The sequence below is a fragment of the Scleropages formosus genome, chromosome 15 (assembly GCF_900964775.1).
Source record: "Scleropages formosus chromosome 15, fSclFor1.1, whole genome shotgun sequence".
Taxonomy (NCBI): domain Eukaryota; kingdom Metazoa; phylum Chordata; class Actinopteri; order Osteoglossiformes; family Osteoglossidae; genus Scleropages; species Scleropages formosus.
In genome coordinates this window covers 5,627,274-5,651,890 of record NC_041820.1, presented here as the reverse complement: position 1 = coordinate 5,651,890, position 24,617 = coordinate 5,627,274, and the positions used below count along the sequence as shown (strand labels likewise).

The window sequence follows — 24,617 nt, the reverse complement described above, 5'->3', positions numbered from 1 at the left end:
GGGGTAAGTACCTTGATCCTCTTGCGGGTGGGATTCGAACGCAAGGCGGTGGCTCTAACCACTCCTCCACCTGCTGCCCCCATACTTTATAGAATTCGTGAAGATCAATGTCCTGCCCTGCATCAGTCGACACACTCAGCTGTTCCCGCACGTCCTCCATACCTTCAAGAAAACCTTCAGCCAAGAATTCAAGCGCTTCGATCCAAAGTGCCATTTACGACAAACAGAGCCGGACGTTTCTGTGACTGCAGCGGGCAAAAGCCGCACGTTCGCAACACTTGAGCTAACTTGGACTGGAATGGAAAGTATTTGGCAGCCTGAATGGTGTGTTAGGGTTGGAGAAGTAAGGTGGGGGGGGATGCACTGTATTTGTAAGCGTGAAACTATTCAGCTGAGAATCGTCTAAACATTCCCTTCATAGCGTGGAGCAGCCGACGCATCGGTCATGCATTCGAGGCCCGATTTGGACAATAGCGGCGATAGCTCGGCCTCTACGTGCGAAGATAAATGTGCGTTTATGGGTAGGCGCATAATGAGGCGGTCGGTGCTGCCCCAAAGCTGTGGAGGTTTGCCTCGAGGCAGCTTGAGCTGAGGACCCCCTGTGAGGGGAGGGGGTTGTAATGATGCATCATTCCATGTTGTCAGCTACTGAGTCAAACAAGAGGGATATGGTATGTTAATCATCATTGAAATGGTTGGGGTTGTGGGGGGGGGGAGGGTCCCCTTTTGTCTCCGTGCCCTAGAACCAACGACAAAATTCCCAACTATAGACTTAGACCGAGCCTTTGAATGAAGACAAGGGCATTCTCTGTTCACCGCAACCCAGTACGGAATTGGCGGTAAAATCCTGATCTTGATCCCTCAAGAAAGTTGACATCATCCAGTCAAGCGCTAAAGCCTGGTACCATTCAAGAACACATTAACATTTATTCATCATCTTCTCTAAAGCTGCATACAATTCTGAGAAAACAAAAAGTGCATTTCACCGAAAGACAGAGACACGTTTATGCGGACACATGATTGTCAAAGCACAGTTTGTGCAATAACCAGCATGCATTGCATGGGTAGCTGCGTAAAGAATTGGTACAGTACTTTTTAAAAATAATATATATATTATATATAGTGAAAGTTTATGGAGTAGATAGATGAGGAAAAGAGATGTGCTTTGAGACCCTTCTTGAATGTCAAGAGGGATTCAGCAGTTCTGAGGGGTAAGGGGGAGATCATTCCGCCACAGTGGAGGAAGAACCTCAAACACTGGCCAAAATTCAACCACTGGTATGTTTCAACAGGGAGGGAGATCCATGACCATTGAGGAGAATCCACAACCAAGCAGAGCTGACCCTGGGTGCATCCACCAGGCAGTTCTCGTGGGGGAGATAAGCAGAACATTCCTCCAAAACCCTCCACACAAATAGCCCCGGCAACAAGCCCCAGTGGACCCCGACCCCCGGGTTACCCACCCACAGAGAGCGTCATTCTTAAGAGGATTAAATAAATGTACCACGACTGACCGATTCTTGAAAGCAAAAGTTTAGAAAAGCACTTGAAACGGAGTGACAACCCTTTGGAAGAGAATTTGCATCATATGCAGACTTTCGTATAAATACATATCGATTTTCGCCGACTGCACAAAGGAAGCAGTCTGGAAAACATGACTATATGTGAGGTACTGACCATTTTTAGAGTTTTACACTAAAACAAAGAGTGTCTGTCACTGCAGTGACAACACCATGGTGAGCTCCAGACTTGGGGAGATATGATGATATGATATGATTCATTTGCTTAAAAAGTCACTCTGCTTCCAAGGCTGCGATCGCACGTGCAGGTTTGGTCAACAGCTGCGACTAAGACTCGAGGTACTCGGGATGGAAATGGGACCGAGACTTTCATTGAACCCGGCGACACGGTCACCTGAACACCCGAATGTTGAAAAACAGGTTGTTGCACAAAAGAGGCCGTTGGAGTGTTTGCTTTCCCTCGATCCCACTACTGACACAAGGATATAGCCGACTTGTACAATTTCAGAGAGAATAAACCGACTTCCTCTGGAATATTAAAGCAGAACTCCTTTTTTTATTTGTCAAAGAAATTGTACTGTTGAATAGATACAAATGACATCTTCATAAGACACACCCCAGAGGACACCTTGAACATACCCTTGGAATAATGCCGTCGGACTAATTCATTTAAGGACTAATTTGGCAGTGATTTCAGAAGACTGACCTCCCCCACCCCCCATTAAACCCATTTCAACCGTGGAAGACAATCTCTGCCCACTGGGAAAGACCACCAAGTGTTACTTATACAACTAATGGCAACTAGTAGTAAGGATTGTGTATACACTGTAAAAGTACCACGGTAACAAGCATTCTCTGCCTACACTCTGGGACTGACTAGTAATAATTAATGTTCATTCACTGAAACAGTTAAATGTTTTATATACACATTGTAACAGCATGTGAAGCAGTACTAATATGACCTATACCACTTGTAAAAGCAACTGAGTAGTAAGTTTATATAACAGAGTAACTGAGTACATTTGTATACTTGTAACAATTTACTTGTTCAGAGTAAGAATCCGTTACTTTTGTACACTGTATTTTATTTGATTTACTGTATTTGGAGACTGAGGTTGCATGGAAAGTTGGTGTGTGAAAGCGGACGCGGACACACACACACACACACACACACACACACACACACACACACACGCCAGCGAGTCACCCCCTTCAGACCCGATCGACCCGGTAAGGTTGAGTTCGAGACCCACCTCTCATCCAGTCCACGACCTGCTTCGGCGTCCACTTGGTCACGGGCTCCATCGCGGCTCGCGGCTCCTCACTGATCCTCACACATCAGTGTCCGCGCAGTCAAACAAGAAATGTTAACGGAAGGAAAAGGGCAAAAAACAAACAAAAAAAAAACACTGTAAACGACGCGATCGCTCCTCTCCCGCGCTGCACTCATAGTCCGATCATGTGCGAGACGGGCGGAGAGACCCTGTCTGTCCCGCTGTCCCTCCGTCCCTCTGTCCCCTCAGTCCCGTCCTGCCTCCGCTCACATGGGATGTGAACCACTTGTTATGGTGCGCGCGCGAGAGTTACATCCCCACAGGGGGGGAGGGGTGGAGGCGGGGGTTGCGGAGGGGGGGGGGGGTGGCTACCACGGTATCGGGTTGCAGTTTCAGTGTTTTTTACTCTTCTAAACTCCACCTCCTAACAACAGCCTCGCACAGCTGAAAATGCTTAAGAGGCGGGACGTATATTATTATTATTATTATTATTATTATTATTATTATTATTATAAGGTAAGATGCCTCCGACACTTTAGACAGTAATATGTTGAATTAATTATATGAATAAATATAGAAAATCATCAGAGGAGACGTTTTTATGCGCTGGGGACAGTTTTCATTACTTAATATGATTAAAAATTAATGTCTTCCGTTATGCGGAGGAGCGAACAGAACCAACGTTTTGCGAGATCTGGACACCCCAAGACTGATTTTAGGGCATTTTAACAGGTAGTTTCGCGATGGAATTACAGAAGTAAGTGCGTGAGGGAATTAGTGGCTTTCACGCTGGGGTTTTGTCTCTGGATGTGGCTCGGTGGCGCCCCCTGTCGGAGGGACGGGCTTCAGCAGCGATGAGGGTCTCGTCGAAGTTACGAACAAGTTTCCACACGAGTTCGGAAAGGACGAAGTTCCTGCGCCAGTAGAACTTAATCTCTCCGTCACTAATCGCAGTAGGAGGCAAAACTAATGAGAAATGTGGGAGAAGCGCTGCGACATCTCATACATTCAGTTCTTCCCCAGAGAAAGCTGATCGCCAAACAAGACACTGACTGAAAAGGTTTAACATCTAGCCACAGAGTTTACTATGCATGGCTTATTATCTGCAGTTCCTCAGATAATGTAGTAAAAACTGACAAAATGTTTTAAAGGGTTTCTGTGACACCAGAGAAGTTTAGGGGTTCCAGTGCAGTCCGGCGAGCAGCGTTGCTGTCTCACACAGCACAGCGCCTGGGTCGTGCGAGAGGAGGTGGGTTCGATCCCCACTCACTCAGTCTGTGTGGAGTTTGCATGTTCTCCCCGTGTCTGTGTGGGTTTCCTCCAGGTGCTCTGGTTTCCTCCCACAGTCCAGAGACATGCTGTTCAGGTTCCCCCATAGTGTGTGAGGGACAGAGAGAGAGAGAGAGAGAGAGAGTGTGTTCCACTGATGTATGGATGAGCGACGTAGTGTATCTAGCAGTGTAAGTCACCACGGTGAATAAGGTGTGTGGGCTCATAACACTACATAGAGTTCATTGGGAGTCTCTCTGGAGAAAAGTATCTGATAAATAAATAAATGTAAATGTAGATGTGGGATCCTGGACCTGGCTCACCTGCCTGGGAACCGCAGGTGTAACGAGGCGTCCCCGTTGTGTTCTGTTCCAGCAAGCCCGATATGTGTGTGTAACCTCACGCTACCCAGTATCTCTGTTGCTGCACCGCTCTCTGTATCTGTGTATTTTACGGACATGAACTCTTTACTACGGTTCATCAGTCTGGCGGATTCAGGTTGGGCTTTAAACCAACATTTTGTTATTTCGCTTGTGACGCAACATTTTGTTTCGCTCATTTCTCCGTTCCGCCTTCAGTGTGATGGGATGATCTTCCCCTCTCCCTCAGAACTGCTGAATTCCTCTCAACATTGAAGAAGGGTCTCAAAATACATCTGTTTCGAACCCACTTCTCTCCTGGTCTCTTACCTACTCCTGTAAAAAAAATACTCCCGATTAATTCTGTACTCCTAGGGGGTGCAGTGGCGCAGTGGGTTGGACCGCAGTCCTACCCTCCGGTGGGTCTGGGGTTCGAGTCCCGCTTGGGGTGCCTTGTGATGGACTGGCGTCCTGTCCTGGGTGTGTCCCCTTCCCCCTCCGGCCTTACGCCCTGTGTTGCCGGGTAGGCTCCGTGACCCCGTAAGGGATGAGCGGTTCTGAAAATGTGTGTGTGTGTAATTCTGTACTCATTTATGAACCAATGTAAATGTTTCATCATTTGATGGAGGATCAGTTTGTGCAGTTTTTCTCCGGTTAGAATCTGTTCTCGGTACAGCTTGGATCACTTATTTATTTATTGACAGAGAATTGGTTTACAACTGTCCAGTTCTTGGAAAACTACTTTATGGGACTTATAGCAACAGCTGAGACTTACAGAGACACACAGACACACAGACACACACACACACACACACACACACACACACACACACACACACACACACACTTTGCCAGGAAGGAAAAGACAAGCTCAGTGTTCATCCCGTGTCACAGTCCTTCCCTGTGTCCGTCCTTCGATGAGTTCTACTGTCTGTGGTCGTACAACTGGACCCCCAGCAAAATGTTTCTTTCAGAACAAGACACTGAATAAACCATTTACTTCATATCAGATACAAAACGTTACCAGATATTGGCACAATGGAACCAACAGAGATGTGTTCTTTTGTCTCAATAAGAGTATTATCCTGAATATTACACATGGGGATTGCATATAATAAAACACTATGATTATTATTTATTCATTCAGGTTTGTACACTACGGTGCTTATAATCATGTACCCCTTTGTACAACAGAGCAATTTTTACTGCAGCAACTCAGGGTGAGTTCACTGATCGAGGGTACAGCAGCACGAGCAGGATTTGGATCTCTGAGCCCTACTGTACTTGCAACCCCCCTTGAACTTCTCTTTAAAGCTGGGAAAACATAGAAAACATGTTGAAAGAAAAAGTGACAACAATATCTCATAATATTTGTTATTCAATGGGGGGCGTGGTGGCACAGTGGCGCAGTGGGTTGGACCGGGTTCTGCTCTCCAGTGGGTCTGGGGTTCAAATCTCGCTTGGGGTGCCTTGCGGCGGACTGGCATCCCGTCCTGGGTGTGTCCCCTCCCCCTCCAGCCTTGCGTCCTGAGTTGCCGGGTTAGGCTCCGGTTCCCCGTGACCCCGTATGGGACAAGCGGTTCTGAAAATGTGTGTGTGTGTGTATTTGTTATTCATTTTTTTTTAAAGCCTATTTTGAAGCTGCCATTTTTGTGTTCAAGATGCCATATTATTGGTGGACACTGTACGAATTTAACAAGCATATCACTGAAACCTGAAGTGCTTCTTCTGTTTTCTGATGTTTTTACAGTCCCATAAATTTGCCCTGCTGCCACCAGGGCAAAAAAAAAAAAACAGGCTCTCTTTTTGCCGGTTAATTATATCCTTTGTGTTTTGATGGGCTCCGCAGTTTCTGCCCAAGTCATGGGTATTTCCAGCCATTTCTCCTGGGAAGTTCTCCGAGTTTCCCAGGGCCAACAGGGTGGCATTAATGTCACTCATGGGAGAAACTAGAAGGTGAACTTCAAACACGCTCCTAAATATAGATAGATAGATAGATAGATAGAAGTGAAATCAGCCCTAGTGGAGATCCTTCCATGACATGAAGCAGATCTCATGGAACCAGTCACGTATGGAGGACAAGGAGAAGTGCGAAAGGACGCCGGCGGCAGTACGCCGTGTTGCGCCAACATCAGCCTCATCCGATTCCATTCCCACGATGCAAAACAAACTCTGGCGACGGATCGTCGTTTGTCACTCAGGCCACTGGAGCGGAAAGGCTGCCCGACCGGCACGCTTCAGCGTCATATCACGTCGCGCACTTCCCAGTTGCGAAGGTGTCAGAACACATCGGGTCTGCGTGGATAAATATAGACTGCGCGGTGGCCGTGTTATTCCACGGCGGCGCAGTAATAAATTAATAATGTTCGGGTTTGACTGGCGGAGGCCGTGCCTTTGTTTAGAGACGTTTTCCCTCCGACAGCGCATGGCTTTGATGTGTGAAAGGGTTTTACTGTATAGCTTAACAGATGGCCTCCGGTGCAATGGGAGTGTGTTGTGCAACAGCCCCCCCAACCCCCATCGTCCAAGGAGAAGTCCAGGAGAGTCCAGATCTTTTTTACACCCCTTAGTAAGTCAAACTTCACCTTAACCGTCATCAAACTACAGTTGATCAGCAAATACAGCTTATCACTTTGCGGCGGGGGGGCAATAAAATAATGCAAACATCAGCGGAACCCAGTTCTGCTTTTTCACTCTGCTTTGAAGAAATTTTCTTCACTGCAGGTTCACGGAAAACCAGGAATCGGTGTTTCCGGCACATTCTACCTCTGGGGGGAATATTTTTCCTTCATTACAAAGTTAATGTGTTTTAAGATGCGAGGATTTCGAAGATGTGGGAAATAAATCAAACCTCAGTTGATCTTTCGTCCGCACGTTGGGTCTTTAAAGTGTCTCCTGAAGACGATGCCGTGACAGCTAACAATTAACGGATGGCGATCGGTTGTGAGCAGAGCCTGCGGGAGCTCCGACTGGTGCGGAGGCGGGTGTCGGGAGGTGTGGCGTCGCTACGGTGTGAGCTCCAGACCCGGGGTGAGAATGCACCGACGGGCCTCCTGTTTGCAGATCCCGCCTTTTGGTCCAGAGCAGCGTCTTAGGAGTGCATTAAAACACTCGCATGGCTTATATTTGCATTTATGCGTCTAGCGGACACTTTTCTCCAAAGTGACATACAGCTCGAGATGGTCAAACGATCAGGACGCCGGAAGGACGGAGGGAATTTGTTCCACCAATTAGGGCCAAAACCAAAGACCTGCAGACTTTCCATCTGGGACCCCTGGTGAGCAGGCAAAGGTGGGGGAGTGCAGGGAGTGATCAAGGGTCCTGATCCCTTGACCATCTTGTATGCCATAACCGGAGTCTGAACTCGGTACAGACGGCCGCAGGAAGGCAACGGACAGAGCCGAGGACTGCGGACACACGAGTTCTAAAATGAGCCGAACCCAGGGAAAAAGCCGAACGCAAACCACTGACTTTTGCTAAAAAAAAAGCCTCTGAAGGCGCTTCTGAAGGCACACATAGAGCATCACAGCAAAGAGGAACAATAGGAAGCGACGTCCCACGCAGGACTAAATCGAGCCCACCGGGCGCTCCTTACGTAAGCCTTGGATCTGATGAGTCAAGGGTGTGACGGAGACCGTGGGACGAGGCGGCGCTGCAGTACCGGGCGGCTGGGTGGTCCACCGCCCCAAACCGCTTTGCTGGTGAGCTGGAGTTGAGCTCCAGGCCACATGAGTGGAGGAGTCCGCTGCGGAGTTCAGCGCTTCGCAACGCGCCGCATTACGATGTCGAGGCTTTGCGGGAGGAGCTCAAGATTGTAACTAGAAGGACGTTCGCTTATTTTTATCTTCTTAACTAGCTGCATGCAAGCGGTTTCGGCGCAGCGACGTTTAATGTGTGTGAGAAACAACGGGACTGTGATTTAGGCACACAAGCGTGACGAAAGGGACAGTGTCCTTTTGCCTGGTTATGAGTTTGGAACTTTCATCTACGGAAGATGAGCTTGGACACGCTGGAAGAATCACGTGGATGAAAGTTGAGCCTGAAAGTCCGGAGAAACACCATCTAGGTTATTACTAAATATTGTTTTTTTAGTCACTTTTGGTCAAAGCGACTTAAAATAACTTACACATTAATACTGCCAGGTACATTTTTACTGGAGTATTTCATGGTAAGTGACTTGCTCAGGGGGATTGCAACACGAGCTGGGATTTAAACACAGGTCATGTGCATTGAAGGCAATATATATATATATAGTATATATATATATATATACCCTTATATACAAAATATATAAGGCAATAACTACTGTGCCACCTGCTGCTCACTTGGAAGTGAAGGAACACAGGAAGGAAATATGTCAGGTAGTAACTTGCCAGCGGGGCTGATCCAGGCCCAGAAGATTCTCCAGAAACCAGGAGGAGAAACAGGGAACAGCGTACGTGTGTGTGTGTGTGTGTGTGTCCCAGAGCTGGAGAACAGCTGGAATACTTCCATGAGAGTCGCAGAAAGGACATATTATGGAACGTCTCAAAAAAAAAAAAATCCTGCATTCGTGAGTTATGACAAAGGCTCGGATTGCCCCGGGGGGGGGGTGTGAAATCCCGATTTTTCCCACGTCAGCTCAGCGAAATGCCCCTCGGCTCACTGACCTGCGGAGAAACGGCCAACGCGGCACATTCCCACCGCCCTTCGGGGGGAGATCCCCAGCAGGCAGTGCCGCAGCAGCTGTAGGGGATTGTGGGGAGAAAGGCCCTAAGCTGACACACTCACACACACACACTCACACACACAGAACATGAACGCTATTCACTAGAAGAATGCAAATCCACAGAGACTCAACCTACAAGCAGTAACTCTGCACTCGTGCAAACGCCGTACCGTGTATCGCCTCCGCGTTGGTAAAAACAAAGTACTCGCACACTCTGAAACACGGTGGAAAATCAGTGTCATCACACTCAGGATCGAATCCCTCTCTGGCATTTCCCAAGAGGGGAAATGTATGTCTCCCTGCTGTCGAAGGGTTCGGGTCGATCGTTCACAGGTGGTACGAAAGCCGTGTTCTTGCAGACTCGAATAAGAGAACACGCTACCGGTTCCGTGTTGCGGACCCAAAAACGGGTGAGAGATGAAAACAAAATAAACCGCCGAGAAGTTTACGGTGGAGTCGTCGGGCGTTTTAAGCTCTCTTGGAGAGGTAGGTACTTTTTACCATTGTACCATGCTGATGGGGACAGCGAACTGGATGCAATGTACTGCGGTAACGGTCATTTACTGGACAGCCCCACGCCCCTCCTCCTCCGCTCTGCCCCAGATGGCCTGTTGCTAAGCGTCGCCGCAGTGACCCACCGCTCCGTGGGCTGCGGGAGCGGACATTCCTTGCACAGATGGAGGAGCACCGTGAATCGGGAGAGATCTGCATGTGGGGGAGGTTCGTAGAGGTCAGAGGTTGGGTGGGGGGTGTCGGTTAGGCACGACATGGTTTGCAACATGGTACTTTCTGACAGGTTTTGGGAGGATACCTCAGGGGGATATCTGCGTGTGTGTGTCGGGTGGGATGGTGCACAGCACATCCAGCTAATCTGTGGGCTGGACAGCAGCAGAGAGACCAGCAGCACCGGTCAGGACTTCCTGTCTTCCTGTTTGCCAGTTCTTAACAGACACGCAGGTCCGAGAAACACCATAAAAAAATTAACCATTATTTGCATCCAATCACTTAGCTGATGCTTTACTCCAAAGTAATTTACAGTTTCTCACCCATTTATACTTTATACAACTGAGTAATTCTAATGTAGCAATCTAGGGTAAGTACCTTGCTCAAAGGTACCACAGCTGAAGGTGGGATTCAAACCCGTAACCTTTGGGTCCAATGGCTCGAATGACTACGCTACCAGCAGCTCTTTCCATAACGTGACTTACAATGCTGGGTTTGTATACGAAGCTATTTACACAGATTTACTCATGGTGTATTAATATACCATTAATGTACTGTATTATTACAACATGAGTAAATACTGTAGAGTGATACAGGTGTAGTACTGTACTAACTAGTGTAGTAATACAGAGTAATACAGGTGGTCATTTCTATTAATACTGTGATTTGTACTCTATTAATTCAGGTTAACTACCTAGATCAAGGGCACTACAGCAGGAGGTGGGATTTGAACCCAGGTCCTTTGAGTACAAGTGCACAGTTCATTCATACTGATACCTGGTATAAGAAATCTGCCTTCCGCCAACATTTGTCTTTGCAAACGCTGCAGATAATACGAGTTCTTTTGTCCGCCATTAATAATAACAGAATGGAAAGCATGTGCCAAAGATATTAAAAACCAGACCTAACAGTAAACACCTGCGTACCTGTATGCTATATATTTATATGTATTTACATATTACACTGACTATTACCCTAAACAATGCAATTTTCTCTAGAAAAACATTCTGTTCCTTCCTAAGGAAAAGGAAACAATTTCCAAACAAGGGGAACAAACGCTTACTTTGGAGTAAATACCGTATTCCAGAGAGAGGGGGGTCCTCACTGCTGAGGTCTTCCTACTGAGGACAGCCGCTTGTATTGATCCACGTAGCTCATGATTTTCCTTCCCCAGAAGGACTCATAATGTGAGGTTATATTCTAAGCTGTTTACGATATCTACCCATTGATACAGCTGGATCATTTTTACTGCATCAATTCAGGGTAAGTACCTTGATCGTGGCTACCAGAGCAGGAGGAGGAGACGAACCCGGACCTTTGAGTGCAAGGCAGGAGCCCTAACCGGTACGCCACCTGCTGCCGAGACACTTGTTCGCTTGTTGTGTTCGTACCCACCTTCCGCTCGGACAGAGGGGAGGTTTTACCCACCACGGGCAGACCCCCGATCCATCCCCAGTCCTCCGTCTCACGGGAGACACAGCGCTGTCACGAAATATCTGGGGACACGTTTGAACATCAGAGCTCGGTCACGAGTCGGCGACTCCGATGGACCTGCGTGAAATTTCAGCCACTTAGCGCTGAAATTGGAAGCGCCCGGCCGGAACGAACTATGGAATTACATTTGCGATACGGCTTTCGCAGCCTTTGTCAGCTGAGAAGGCGGCTGTTTAGAAAGTTCCGGAAGTAAAACGCCAGTGGGGTAACAGAAACAAAGAGCAGTCGGTGAGCCTTTTGTCTCATTTTAATCCTTTTTTCTGTGATGGTCTTTCCATGTAGAGAGAATGACAGCACAAAAAAGTAATGGAACGTGGCCCCCCCAGCAGGGGGTTCTGACTACAGCAAACACTGTAAAACACACACATCCCAGCCTGTGTGTTATAAACAGGACGACTGGCCACCCCAGGGGCAGTGGCGGGAGGAGGCCCAGCGAAGCCGCCCGGCGGGACCGCGGATGTTCCTAGGCGCTCACAGCGGGGGGGTCACATCTTCAGGTACTCGAGCACGAAGATCTGCATGATTTTGTTGAGGTTCTGGATGGTGGCGCGGTGCAGGTTCTCCTCGTTGTCCTCGAAGGTGTGCCACACAGCGGGGAACGGTGTGGGAATCAGGTGTAGAATGCGCACACCTATAGGACAAACACAGCCTGAGCTGAGACATGGGTCACATGAACTGAGGCTTCAGTACGACATTTGTCAGTAGGAACCATTGACTAGATGGTTTGGACTATTTCTTCAATATCTGCAGTACCAGTCAAAAGTTTGAGTACATATGTGGAGAATTAGTTTTTTTCATAATTGATGTCTCATGTCTACGTCGTTAGTTTGAGTTGTGCTTTACCATCCTTCTTCTCCACACTACTCTGACGTGTATTTCGGGTTGGCTTCTTGCAGAAGCACGATGGGCTGCCCACCTAGTCATAACCCTGATAGAAAGGCATGCCTCTGAAGTATGCTATGATAGCCATGCTGGTTGAGATTACCATGGACAGGGTGAAGATCACCACCCCAGTGACCAGCAACGTAGCCCCACAGCATTGCACTGCCACCGCCATACTGGACAGTGGAAACCACAAAGACAAAACTCATATGCTCACCGTCTCTGCAAATTCACAAACAGTCACATTTTGGAACCAAATACTTAACATTTAGTCTCATTGACCCATAGGACTAACTGTCACTCCTGATGAATCCACTTTCAGTGTTTTTTTGCCCCAGAAAAGTAATTACAATCAAGTGTGTTTAAACTTTTAGTTGGTACCTAAAGTGCCCAAAAAATTTTTTAAAATTTATATTTAAAATGAGAAAAAAAATAGAAAATGGATCACATGTATTACATTTTTTAGTTTATATGAGAAGCAGACAGAAAATTTTACCTCTTTTCAAGAAGGGTTTGTGATCATCCTCCACTGGGCCCACTGGCAAGCCAGGCCAGAAGTACTGTACCTCTGTGGGGTGGTCTTCCAGCTGGCCCAAGGCGTGCAGCCTACGCTCTGAGGGGGACGATAAACAGGTCATGGCAAGAGGCAGTCATACTCATCCACTACAGCTTAAAAGCATAAGTCAACTGTTTTCATTCAACCAGCAGTGAATTTGACTTGGTATCACTTTGAATCAGCTGCCTACAAAGTCTGAGAGGAAATACAACAGAGATTGTGACAGATGGAGCTCTTAGGAGATGAGGTAAAAAGTGGGTTAAGAGGTTTTTTGGATACTTCTTGAAGGCTCAAATGGATTCAGCAGTTTTGAGGGACAGAGAAAACCCATTTCACCACATCAGAGTCAAAACCGAGCATCTTTGGACTTTTGACTTTACATCCCTTGTGAATGGGACCACCAAGTACCCAGAGCTGGAGGAGTGTAGTTCTTTTCCTGGGTTACAGAGAATGATCAGGTCTTGAAGGTATCAATACTTAACCTGAATTCGGAAAATCAAATGGATTAAAGAGGGACAACTGACAGGGTGCATGATACGGAATGCTGGAGGATGTGCATGCTGGGGTATGCTGGAGCAAGGGGGACTCACCAATGTTCTGAAGCCTGCTGAGCCATTGCGCCGTGTTGGGGAACTGGTTGCCAAAGTGCGGAGTGGGAGCGCCAATCAGGTCCAGCAGTACAAACAGGTCCTGGGGCGGGCAGACACACACACACACACACAGAGGCCTTGGACACAGTGTCAGTGCTCTCTTCCCATCAACGTGAAGACTGAAAACAGCTGGGCGATAATAACGCTCTGCCAACCCTTATTCCCATGAGCCTTTGCTCTACCAGATGGTTCCATGCATTCCTTTGAGTGACACCGTGCCCCGTATCCGAGCGCTCCTAAAGATGACGGGGTCCCTCGGGAGCGCGCGGAAATTCGGTTGTGACCTTATTAACTCTTATCTCTTTTTTACTGTGTGTCTTTATTGTTTGTTTAGCAAGACCTGTCGCTATCTAACTGCAGCCGCGCCACCTGCGGATTTAATACGTTAATCATAAAAATACGATCCACATCGCTGGACCTCTTTGTTTGCAACCGCCGGGCCTGCCAGCTGCCCTCATGAATCAAACCTGCCAGATAAGAGCCAAGAGGCGGCCCTGGGCAAGATAAGAGGAAATGGGGGATCTCGCAGGGAACAACATTAACGCTGGAGATTAGCAGGTGTCCGTCACGAAGGTTTTTGCGACCGAACTTCAAGGGCTGCGTCGGGACAAGAGATGCAGGCGAGACACAGGGATGCATGGAGAGACCATGAGGAGACACGATATGGCATGGAGAAACCACAGAGGTATACAGGGAGGCCGAGAAAAACCATGGAGTTGCACAGGGAGGCATGTAGAAACCATGGGGAGATGACAAGACAGTAGGGAAGTATACAGGGGTGGGTTCCAGTGAGGCACTCCAGACTTCATGAGGCTGGTTACTGAAGTACGACGAGTGAGAGCAAGCGGAGGATAACGGCGAACATACGATGCCGTGCAGCAGGTTGGTGTCCTCTGCGCCCGGCGGGTGCGGCGTCTTCTCCATCTTCTCCGCCAGGTGGCGCGAGCCATACAGGGAGTCGGTGGAGCTCCACTGGTGCAGCGCCTCCTCGCCATCAAAGAAGAGCAGCTGGACCGACAAGTCCGGACCGGAGTCCTGCAAGGGGAGGCAGCAGACGTCACGAAACCGAGGCCAGGTCCGAGCACGCTGACCCCAGGTGCTTGTTGGAAACAAAGGCATGAACGTAGCCAAACGTACGACAAAAACACGGCGCTGTGGTTCACGTTCCTTCAAAACGCAAGAGGTGGAGAACCCCTGGGTTGAGGAGAGAGGTACGAGATATGAAATCTGTTACAGGGCCCATACACTGCCATCTAGTGCCTGATGGGGGACAGCGCATCGCATCCAGTGGAAAACACACACACACACACACATTTTCAGAACCGCTTGTCCCATACGGGGTCACGGGGAACCGGAGCCTACCCAGTAACACAGGGCGTAAGGCCGGAGGGGGAGGGGACATGCCCAGGACGGGACGCCAGTCCATCGCAAGGCACCCCAAGCAGGACTCGAACCCCAGACCCACCGGAGAGCAGGACTGTGGTCCAACCACCCAACTCCAAAATGCGATCTATCTCTTCGGGGCGGTGACTTGGATTCATAAATCATATCATATTCATACAAATAAAACTGTTTACCGTTAACAAGGACAAAATGGGACAGAACTTGTGGTGGAGATGCTGACACTTTCTGAACGGTCCATCATGAACGAATTTTAAAATGAAACGGAAAATTTTAACACTTTGTTAAAGTGGACTAAAATTATGTATATTCTCATATTATACATAATGACAGGAATTTTCATAACAGTTCCAGACTATAAACACATTTTTGTTCGTTTTTATTGCCCTCAGCAGGAATCCTAAGAGGCAGGAGAATCCCTGTCTAGCACGTTTTGCCCACTCTTCTGTCAGCTGGGGATGAATATAGACACTCTGGCTGGGTGTGATGAATTCTGCTCAGTTCTGTCCGTTTATCCAGCGCTGCCTGGGGATGCCAACCGTTGCGTCAGAGAAAGACGGCCCCTTCCAGCAGCCGTGACACCTCCTTCATTGAAAAACTGCCCCAAAGGGCTGGCGGAGGCCCAGAGGGAGCAGAACAGCTACTTTACTGCAACTTAAAGCAAACCACCACCGAGATACCAAACTAACACAAAGTACTGTCAAGTGCTGCATTGTTCTCTTTTTAATTTCTGATCATATTTCAGGAAATGCAGATCATAAATGTTACCGTACTTGTTCCTTTTTTGCACCAGCCTTGTTCCAGTTATGAGCTTTTCTGCAGAAGCTTCCACTCTATCTCATTATTATTTGGAGTACTGCAAGGCTCAGTTCTCAGTCCATTGATGTTTCTGGTTTACCAACCAGACCCATGGCCATTCTCATTGCTCACTTTTTAAAAGTTTACTGTTTTGTTCACATGGGGGCGTGGTGGCGCAGTGGGTTGGACCACAGTCCTGCTCTCCGGTGGGTCTGGGGTTCGAGTCCCGCTTGGGGTGCCTTGCGACGGACTGGCGTCCCATCCTGGGTGTGTCCCCTCCTCCTCTGGCCTTACGCCCTGTGTTACCGGGTAGGCTCCGGTTCCCCGTGACCCCGTATGGGACAAGCGGTTCTGAAAATGTGTGTGTGTGTGTGTGTGTGTGTGTGTGTGTGTTTTGTTCACTATTTCTACTTTTTCCTATACTCACTTAAAATTACCACTATGTTTCAGAAGTGTTTTCCTCTTTCCGTTATTTTATAATAAAACGTAAAAAAACCAATCAGCTTCAACAACCGCTTGTCCCGAGTGGAGTCGCGGGGAGCCGGAGCCTATCCCAAAAACGCTGGGTGCAAGGCTGAAGGGGGTGGGGGGCTACACCCTGAATAGGATGCCAGTCCATCGCAAGGTCACAAGTACGTACCCAGACACACAGCTGGGTCACGATACCGGAGTAATTACAAGGTAAGCACCTTGCTCAAGGGCACCACCGCCAGAGGCGGGGTTCAAACCCACAACGCCTGGAGCCAAAGGAATCCGCTCCAACCACAACGCCACCAGCTGCCCCCAATTTAAAAAAAAAAAACTGCATGGTATTTTTTATTTGGCTTAACTTAAAAGTTTATTATTATTATTTTATCTTTTTTCTCCAAAGATACTTATAGATGTGGCTTGTGCATTAATCTACCCACAGTTATTTACCCATTTATATGTCTCTGTAATTTTTTACTGTATCAACTCAGGGTAACTATTTTGCTCAAGGGTACTATAGGAGGAGGAGTTCCTTTGATTGCAATCACTACGCCTCCTACTGCTCCGCTTAGGAAAGCTCCCCCTCAACTGAGATGTATGTTACACCTTATTTTGGGCTAGTGATCAGAATTACTCTGAGATTAATATTATAGTGGTCCAGATTCTGACACTGGGAGAACTGCTCTTAACACAAAAAAATGCTTTTGTTTTCGAGCGTACTCTCACTTGTGAGATGGCTTTTAATTCCGCACCACATCCCACATTTGCAAGATGACCGAAGAAGCCCTTAACTACTGTCTTCATGCTAAGGAAAGCTATAATTTGGCTTTGCTGGTTGGTGTCTAGTGTGCCATCTCACTGGTTAGTGGGAGAAGTAGGGGTTTGCCCACCTTGAGGGTCTTCAGCTCTTGGTCCAGAGCCCGGGCCAGCTCCAGCAACATGGCGCAGGGCACGGCGGAGTCGGTGGCCCCCAAGAACTCGTAGCCATGCCACTGTGGGGGGTAGTACTTGGAGTCATAGTGGCAGGCCAGCACCAGGCGCCGCTTAGAGGCCGGATTGAGGGTGGCCACGATGTTGGCGAAGTTCATGTATCCATAAGGAGTGTAGGCCTGGAAGCGGTCCTCCTCCACATCCCAGCCTGCCTTCAGGGCCCGCAAGGTGCTTAGGATGTGCTAGAAAAACACAAAGCCACAAAGAGGAGTCTCAGCAGGGGGGTGAAGATTAGAGACAGGTACACCTCCATGACTGAGAAGACACTGGAAACAGTCTGCAAGGACCATATCATATAGGTGAAAAACATCAGACTAAAGAGCGCTCTTTCCACCAGGGTGACAGCGAGCGCTCAATTAGTCAAAAGGAGTGTTACAGCAGAGATTTTCCTTTTCTAATGTGACTGACAATTAAGATACAGCAGCTGAGGAGAGGAAAACAGAAGATTCCCAGCAGTGAAAAAGGGGAGAAAAATAAACCTAAGGGGATCCAAGTACCAGCGGCTGCCCACCATTTTTGGGCTTTCTAGTGTGGTGAAACAGACCTGTGTGGATACATCTAGAATAAAGACCAAAATGTCTATCGAGGTAGAGCTAGAGTCCTGATTTGGAAATACGAAGCTGTTTAAATGGGTAAAATGACAGTGGAAGTTACGGGAATCACTTTGGATAAAATTGCCTGCTAAGGCATTGATGGTTGATGATCTGTTTGGAAGGATGACCATTGCAAGAAGCTTTCAAGGAATCCGTTTCACACTTTCACCGCACGCTGACTCATGTTCTCAGAACTGGCCTCTTCACTTCTTTCAGCTGTTCCCTGCACCCTCCAGCTGTTGAGGTGGATGTCATATTCGTGTTTTTCCCATGGCCAGCAAAGCATTCGAACCCCTAACCGCAATAGCGCCCCCCCACAACACCCACCCAACCTAACCCCATGGTCCACCACTGACCTGCTGCACAGACAGACTCCCAGGGGAACTCGGGTACCGTGGAACCAGCATCGGTCGGAGGTCCTTCTGCCACATGCGGTCCAGGTCTGTGTGAGCCAGGACCCGTGTGATGTCATCGGCACTGAGTGTGCTCGGCTTGTGGTACAGCTGTGGCATGGAGTCGAAAGAAGGGCGTGGGGTGAAGATGCAGAAGCAATCTGGAAAAATAGTCTGATGGTCGACGGAACTAAACCCACCTGTCACACACAACAGGTGGACACTCGCTGTCTTACTTTTCAAAATTATAAAGATTAATTGTACAAAAGCCCATTTTTAATCAATTATATTTATTTACTCAGCAGACACTTTTCTCCTAAAGAACTTCCGATGAACTCTACGTAGTGCTATCAGCCTACACACTTTATTCACCAAGGTGACTTACAGTGGGTAACTCATCCATACATGAGTGTAACACACACACTCTCTCTGTTACTCACACACTATGGGGAACCTGAACAGCATGTCTTTGGACTGTAGGAGGAAACCAGAGCACCCCAGGTAAACCCACAGAGACAACATGTAAACTCCACACAGACTGAGCAGGGATCGAATCAAATCCTTCCGCATCACCCAGGCACTGTGAGACAGCAGCGCTACTCGCTGTGCCACCGCACCACCCTGCTTGTGCCACCCTTCAATTAAACAGTTGAAATAGACTGAGTATTTGTCCTATAACTCTCATTCATTTTGAATCTCTTTATCTATTATTACAGGATTCTTACTACAGCATCCTTAGGTATCGTCCTTTTCAGAACTGCTCTGGGACGTCTCTGTCTCTCTCTCTCTCTCTCTCTCTAATCACATTAATAATGCGTAAGTATTGACAGTAATTTCTGACACAGCAAAATAAACTTACCTCCATGCATAAACTTAACCAAAATAACCAAACGCGTCCTGTCTACTGTGACATCAATGCTACCTTTGCAACGCTAAAAACATTTATGAGACGCATCCAGGATATTCTATAATATATAATGAGACTTACAGTGCTGATTGAATGTATGTGAACCCGTCGTGTCCCTTAATTTTACCACAAATAGTTATTTAATGAGAAGTAATCTCATGTTTCGTAATAGATGTGTAATGACCAGTTCCGTATGTTGCTTTAGAGGAAATTGTAGTGCAGGTGTAAAAATAAGCGAAGCCCACTGGATAAACCAAGTAGGTATGTAGAATCAGGTGTGTAAATCATAATCATTTATTCATTTTATGAGTTTACTTTAAGATTGGAGGGGGCGTAGTGGCGCAGTGGGTTGGACCGGGTCCTGCTCTCCAGTAGGTCTGGGGTTCAAGCCTCGCTTGGGGTGCCTTGCGATGGAGCGGCGTCCCGTCCGGGGTGTGTGTCCCCCCTCCGGCCTTACGCCCTGTGTTGCCGGGTTAGGCTCCGGCTCCTCGCGACCCCGTATGGGACGAGCGGCTCAGACAGTTTACTTTAAGATTTAGATTTTATATAAGCTTATTTTAATATTTTATACAAGAGTAATGACCATCCCTATAGGGTTCATACACTTCCAAGCACCGCCGTATTATAAACATTTACTGTGAATTCCATTACTGACCTGGAACACAATCAAGTACAGTAAATCTCTTGGTGTTCCATCTGTTACCGCTTTATGCCATTTCAGAAACCCAAGTATTTTAAATCTTATAAATATTAACAGGATGGCTGTAATCACTCCCTGATCCCCCATAACTCATGATTTGTTCAGCCTTTCATAATCCAGGCCCCGCAAAGTCCCATAACTAACCGGTACCACCACGTTCCTTCACCACCAGGAGTAAATTATGCAAGGATCCCATTTATTGCATTTTCACGAGACTGGACTATTAACATTTCAGGGGCTTTTCTCACATCTGTGTGCTCACGTTGTGATGAGAACAGTGTTGTTCTTCTCCGATTGGTTTAAAAAAAAAAAAAAAAGAAAAAAATGTAGGTATCTGCCTTCCCACCGAGTGCTCTGAGTGGAAAGGTGTTTTAGCTGAATTATTAACCGGGAGGCACGTTCAATTCCAGACCCGGGAAGAGACGTGGGCTGCTCGTCTCCACCGGAGACGCGCGACTCTGAGAGCAAACTTCTCAAAGGCAAGCGTAGGAGTGAAGCGAGGCTGAAGGGAGGCGCTCATCGCGGCGACGGGGCACAGGATGCCAGACGAGGCCTCGCCGCCCACTCCGACTACACGAGCCGCGCGCCCCCTCTCTGAGTCATTTCCCTCCCGGGCCCGGCTCGTCCAGAACGCAGCGAAACCTGGCGGCACGGCAACAGAAAAGCTTCTCGAAGACCCCCGCAGACACGTGTGAACTCTGTTTTGACAGTTTTGGAAAAAACACATCGTGAATGCATGCAATAGTTTATTCTGGTACTGGAACACCTGGTCATATAAATATAACTTTGTATGATTAAGATAATTAAACAAATCCAATTTTTTACGTTTGTAATACAGATCCGGTTATTTCATTCATGACCCATTATAAATAACTGCTTATCCAACACAGGGTCACAGTAGTCCAGAGCCGATCCTGGAAGTATAGGGTGTGAGGCAGGGTAGACCTTGGATGGGACACCGGTCAATTGCGTTGCCGAAACACATACACGCACACATCACACAAGTAAATAAGTAATGATTTGTTATTGAAACTGTGTTTTATGTGCATTGTAATTGTACATAAAGTAAAAGCAGCTAAGTATTACTTGTAGAAAGTGTAAAAGCAGCTAAGTAAGTGTTGTTTTATACACTGTAACAGTAGAGTTGTATACATTGTCACATTAACTCATTTACTTGCACACAGGAGCAAGAGAATTACTTTTGTAAACTGTATTTCATTTCATTTACACTGTATTTAGGAGGATTACAAAGCAGCCCGGGGGCATGTTGGCATAGCGGGTTTGGCCGGAGCCTGCTCTGTGGTGGGTCTGGGGTTTGAGTCCCGCTTAGGGTGCCTTGCAGTGGACTGGCGTCCCACCCTGGGTGTGTCCTCTCCCCCTCCAGCCTTGCGTCCTGTGTTGCCGGGTTAGGCTCCGGTTTACCGCAACCCCGTTTGGGACAAGCGGTTTGTAGACGTCGTGTGTGTGATTGTAGACAAAGCAGCCCCAAGTGCTCATAGTTTGGTGTGTTAAAGCACACACACGATGGGCAATTTAGAGTCCCCAGTCCACTTGAAACACAAAAGCTGTTGGAGTGTGGGAGGAAACCCATATGAACATAGCAAGGGCATGAAACTCTACAGACCAAGGCACATTTGAACCCATGTCCAAAGCTAGAGACCAGGAACTGTGGAGCAAACATTGTGTGTTTGTTTGGAGCACCAAACAAAAACCAGCATCCTACCAACATAGAAAGGTAGGACTTTTAATGTGGAAACAGCCATTACCTCCAATTATACAGGTTTGCCTAACCGGACCAGCCATCCACACTGCTATGGGAGCGTGTGATCGGTCCAGAAGGCACTGCAATGTGAGACAGCTCACCATACTCGGTTCCTTCGCGGCACGATTCACGCTCATACTCCAACACAGCGGCACGACTAAACCCGTCGAGTCCCATTTACCCACGGAGGGCTGCATCCCATGTTGCCTTGTGGTTTTACTGAAGAGCCTCAGTGTTTCCACCCACCGTGTAATTAACTCCCACTCCAGGGTATACGTTATGCGGACGTAAGAGGGGACAGCGAGAGCTTGTTCCCCTCTGCAAAACGTGCGCTTCCGAGTGGAAAACATGCTTTCAACAGGCTGTAATGATATTTAGTCTGACCTGTCGTTTCAGGACCAGCGCTCTTCTCTCACCTCATCGGTTTCAGTCAGAGCGCTTCTGTTTACATCACTTTAACGTTTCCGCAGCATGTCGGTATATAATTATACCTTTCAGTTCCCCTTCCCAGCTCCGATGTCTCAAAAACCAAGCAGCCCTGTATCTTGCGGTGGAATAATTATCCAGAGCAGAGTCGTTTATTCCGGAAGAACAGCCTTCATGCCTAAAACCCAGGAGCCGAGGCTACGGTGTGACACTGGGGGGGGTCATGGTACCCATCTTGGGGGGAAGACAGAAATGAGAAGATAAGAATTTTTTTTTTTTTACAGTGAAAAGGAGGACAGAGTTGCCAGGATCGGGTACAAACTGTTTTGAAAAACAGTGCATGGAACCTTTGCCTTCATCAAGCCATGATGCGGATCATATTGTTTGGTCTCAAAGGTTTGTTTGCCGTCAAAGCTGCTCTTGGTTGTTTTTCGTACAAAAGCGGGGGCGCAGGGACAAAATAATCAATAAAATAACTATATCAGCAGTAGTAACAGTAATAATACTACTAATTATATCATTATACTATTAATTCCAGTATATATCAATGTACCGTATTTTATACTATTGTTATTCTATTACTAATTGCTACTATACTACTACTACTAATAATAATAATAATAATAAGAAGAATACTAATAATAAATGCTGTCCATTCACATAGAGGGGATTGGCAGGATTTCTTCCCCTGCAGTTTGAGTCAAGGGCCTGGCTGATGCATACAGATGAGCTGACCAGTGAGTGCACATCCAGCTCCTCTGGAGACCGGGCTGAAAGGGAGGGATGAGGACAAACGTTGTCAGTCATCTTGCAGCTCAGCTCCTCACAGCAACGTAGGCTAGGAATTGAAAGACGTTTTCGTCACAGATGGATCACGGATGAAAATCTGTTACACCCAGGACACAAGCTTGACAGTTTGCACTAATTATCAATAGGACCACTGACTCCATCTATCAATAACTAATACTCCATCCATCCATCCATCTCTCTGATGCAGGGTGATGGTGCCCTGGAGCCTATCCTAGAAGCACACAGCGTGAGGGAGGGTACTCCCTGGATGGAAAGTCAGTCCATTGCAGGTCTGTTTAAACTACCAGTTTATTACGATATTCATAACGAGTTCTCAGTCACAGACCTTTCGGACTAGTAGCGAAACCACAAAGAACCCACATGGCCAACTGCCTGTTCATTCATTATTTCTCAATGAGTATTTGTGGCAGTGATTCTTCCTGTTTGCTCATGCCATGGCGCTGTAGAGCATTGCGCTAAAACATGATCTAAAGGAAAAAAATTGCACAACCACCACGATGAACAATTTCCGCTTTACGCCAACACCTTCCCGGCTGTCTTGAGACCTCCGACTGGAAACGTAGGCAAGAATTTAGGAGCCAAACACGCGTGATCTGCAGCTTCGAGTCTGAACGGACACCTGATGAGAAACAATACCGGAGTCCACAGATACAGATGTGAGGCTCTGTCTGCTGGGGAAGCTGATGGATCTATAAATAAAAGGATATGCAACTGGGAGATCAATGGTGAGGCGGCGCTGCCATAGCAACAAGAGATGGAGGAAAGGAGCTTGGGGAGAAGGTGTGATCACCTGTTTGCAATGCAGCATCTCAGTGAAATCACAACAAAAGTCGGACAGAATCGCTGACATCTCCACACGCGCTCAAAAGTGTGAGGATTACCGACAAAAATGAGAATCTCTGCAACCAGACACAATAATAAGTCCTGATATTTTTACAGTTGAAATAGTGTTGTGCCTCCGTCCGTGCATCGAGAATACGAGCGATCATTTTGTAAATATTCAATTGCATGAAATTTCGTTCTGCTTTATGACAGTACAAAAACATGTATAAAATGTAATGACGACACCCGTATGCGGTGAAGCATGATTTACACTTTGATGATGGATGATGTTGGAAATTTGTGCGCATGATTTTTATAAAATCTAAAACTCTTCAGACATACGTCATCCGCACTCACTGCTCCCGGGAAATTGCCGCATCTCCGATCAGTTTAAAAGGGGAATAAAAACACATTAGAGGATTTGCAAAAAGTTGTTACAACCTGTTTATTAAGCAAGATCTGACCTGCTGCTGCTGGGCCATTTACGACACGTGTTCACATTTCACTTTTATCCGGAATTATTTCAACACTTAACGCCGGCTGCTACAGTATATTTAATTTATTCGTAGGCTTAATTTCTTTGCACGCCCGACACGATTCCGTGTGAAATGTGGTAAAGTGACAACAACAACAAGTACCTTCTCCTGCGTCCACGGCAGCCGCGCCGCTGTCTGTAAAGCGGCCGGACCGACGAGCAGCGCGCAGATCATCATGCCGAGAGCGAAGAGCGTCTCCATGTCTCGCCTCTTGCTCTTCTCGTCTCTTCTCCTCCGCTCTGCCTCGCGCGAATCATGTGAGGAACATGAGGAGCGAGCGTGTGGCGCGAGCCCTGCGGGGTCGGTGCGGGGAAGAACGAGGAGGGGGGTGGCTCGTGTGCGCGTTCACGCACGCCGGAGCGAGACAGACAGAGTCACAGCGCTTGCCTGGCTGGGATCGTTTGCTCGCCCCCCAAGCACATCTCCTCCAGACTTCTACACGCCATACAACACATCATCACATTCACAGGCCTACCCTATGTATGTTTTCTATCTATTGTTTTTTGTTTTTCTGATAGAAGTTGTTCACAGACAGCTGCTTTCCGAATGATTCTCATGTATTAAATTTCATTGGTTG

At 47.5% G+C, this 24,617-nt stretch overlaps 2 protein-coding genes across 3 annotated transcripts in view; both read right to left on the bottom strand.

Annotated features, from left to right (window-relative positions):
• Positions 1-3,066, bottom strand: part of LOC108941223 (connector enhancer of kinase suppressor of ras 3-like) — a 52,837-nt gene extending 49,771 nt beyond the window's left edge. For both annotated transcript variants that reach the window (XM_029258324.1, XM_029258325.1), the window contains exon 1: positions 2,774-3,066. In XM_029258324.1, coding sequence (XP_029114157.1) covers positions 2,774-2,825 — 52 coding nt within the window. In that variant the 5' untranslated portion in view covers positions 2,826-3,066. The remainder of the gene's footprint in view (positions 1-2,773) is intronic.
• An 8,519-nt stretch (positions 3,067-11,585) lies between these two features.
• qpct (glutaminyl-peptide cyclotransferase) lies at positions 11,586-24,416 on the bottom strand. The gene is made up of 7 exons (XM_018733298.2): positions 24,143-24,416; positions 18,042-18,188; positions 16,993-17,274; positions 14,303-14,470; positions 13,376-13,475; positions 12,726-12,842; positions 11,586-11,978 (listed from the first exon to the last, which is right to left on the bottom strand). Exons 1-7 carry the CDS (start codon positions 24,239-24,241, stop codon positions 11,833-11,835), a joined length of 1,059 nt encoding a protein of 352 aa, XP_018588814.2. The 5' UTR covers positions 24,242-24,416; the 3' UTR covers positions 11,586-11,832.
• Between the last annotated feature and the right edge of the window lie 201 nt (positions 24,417-24,617).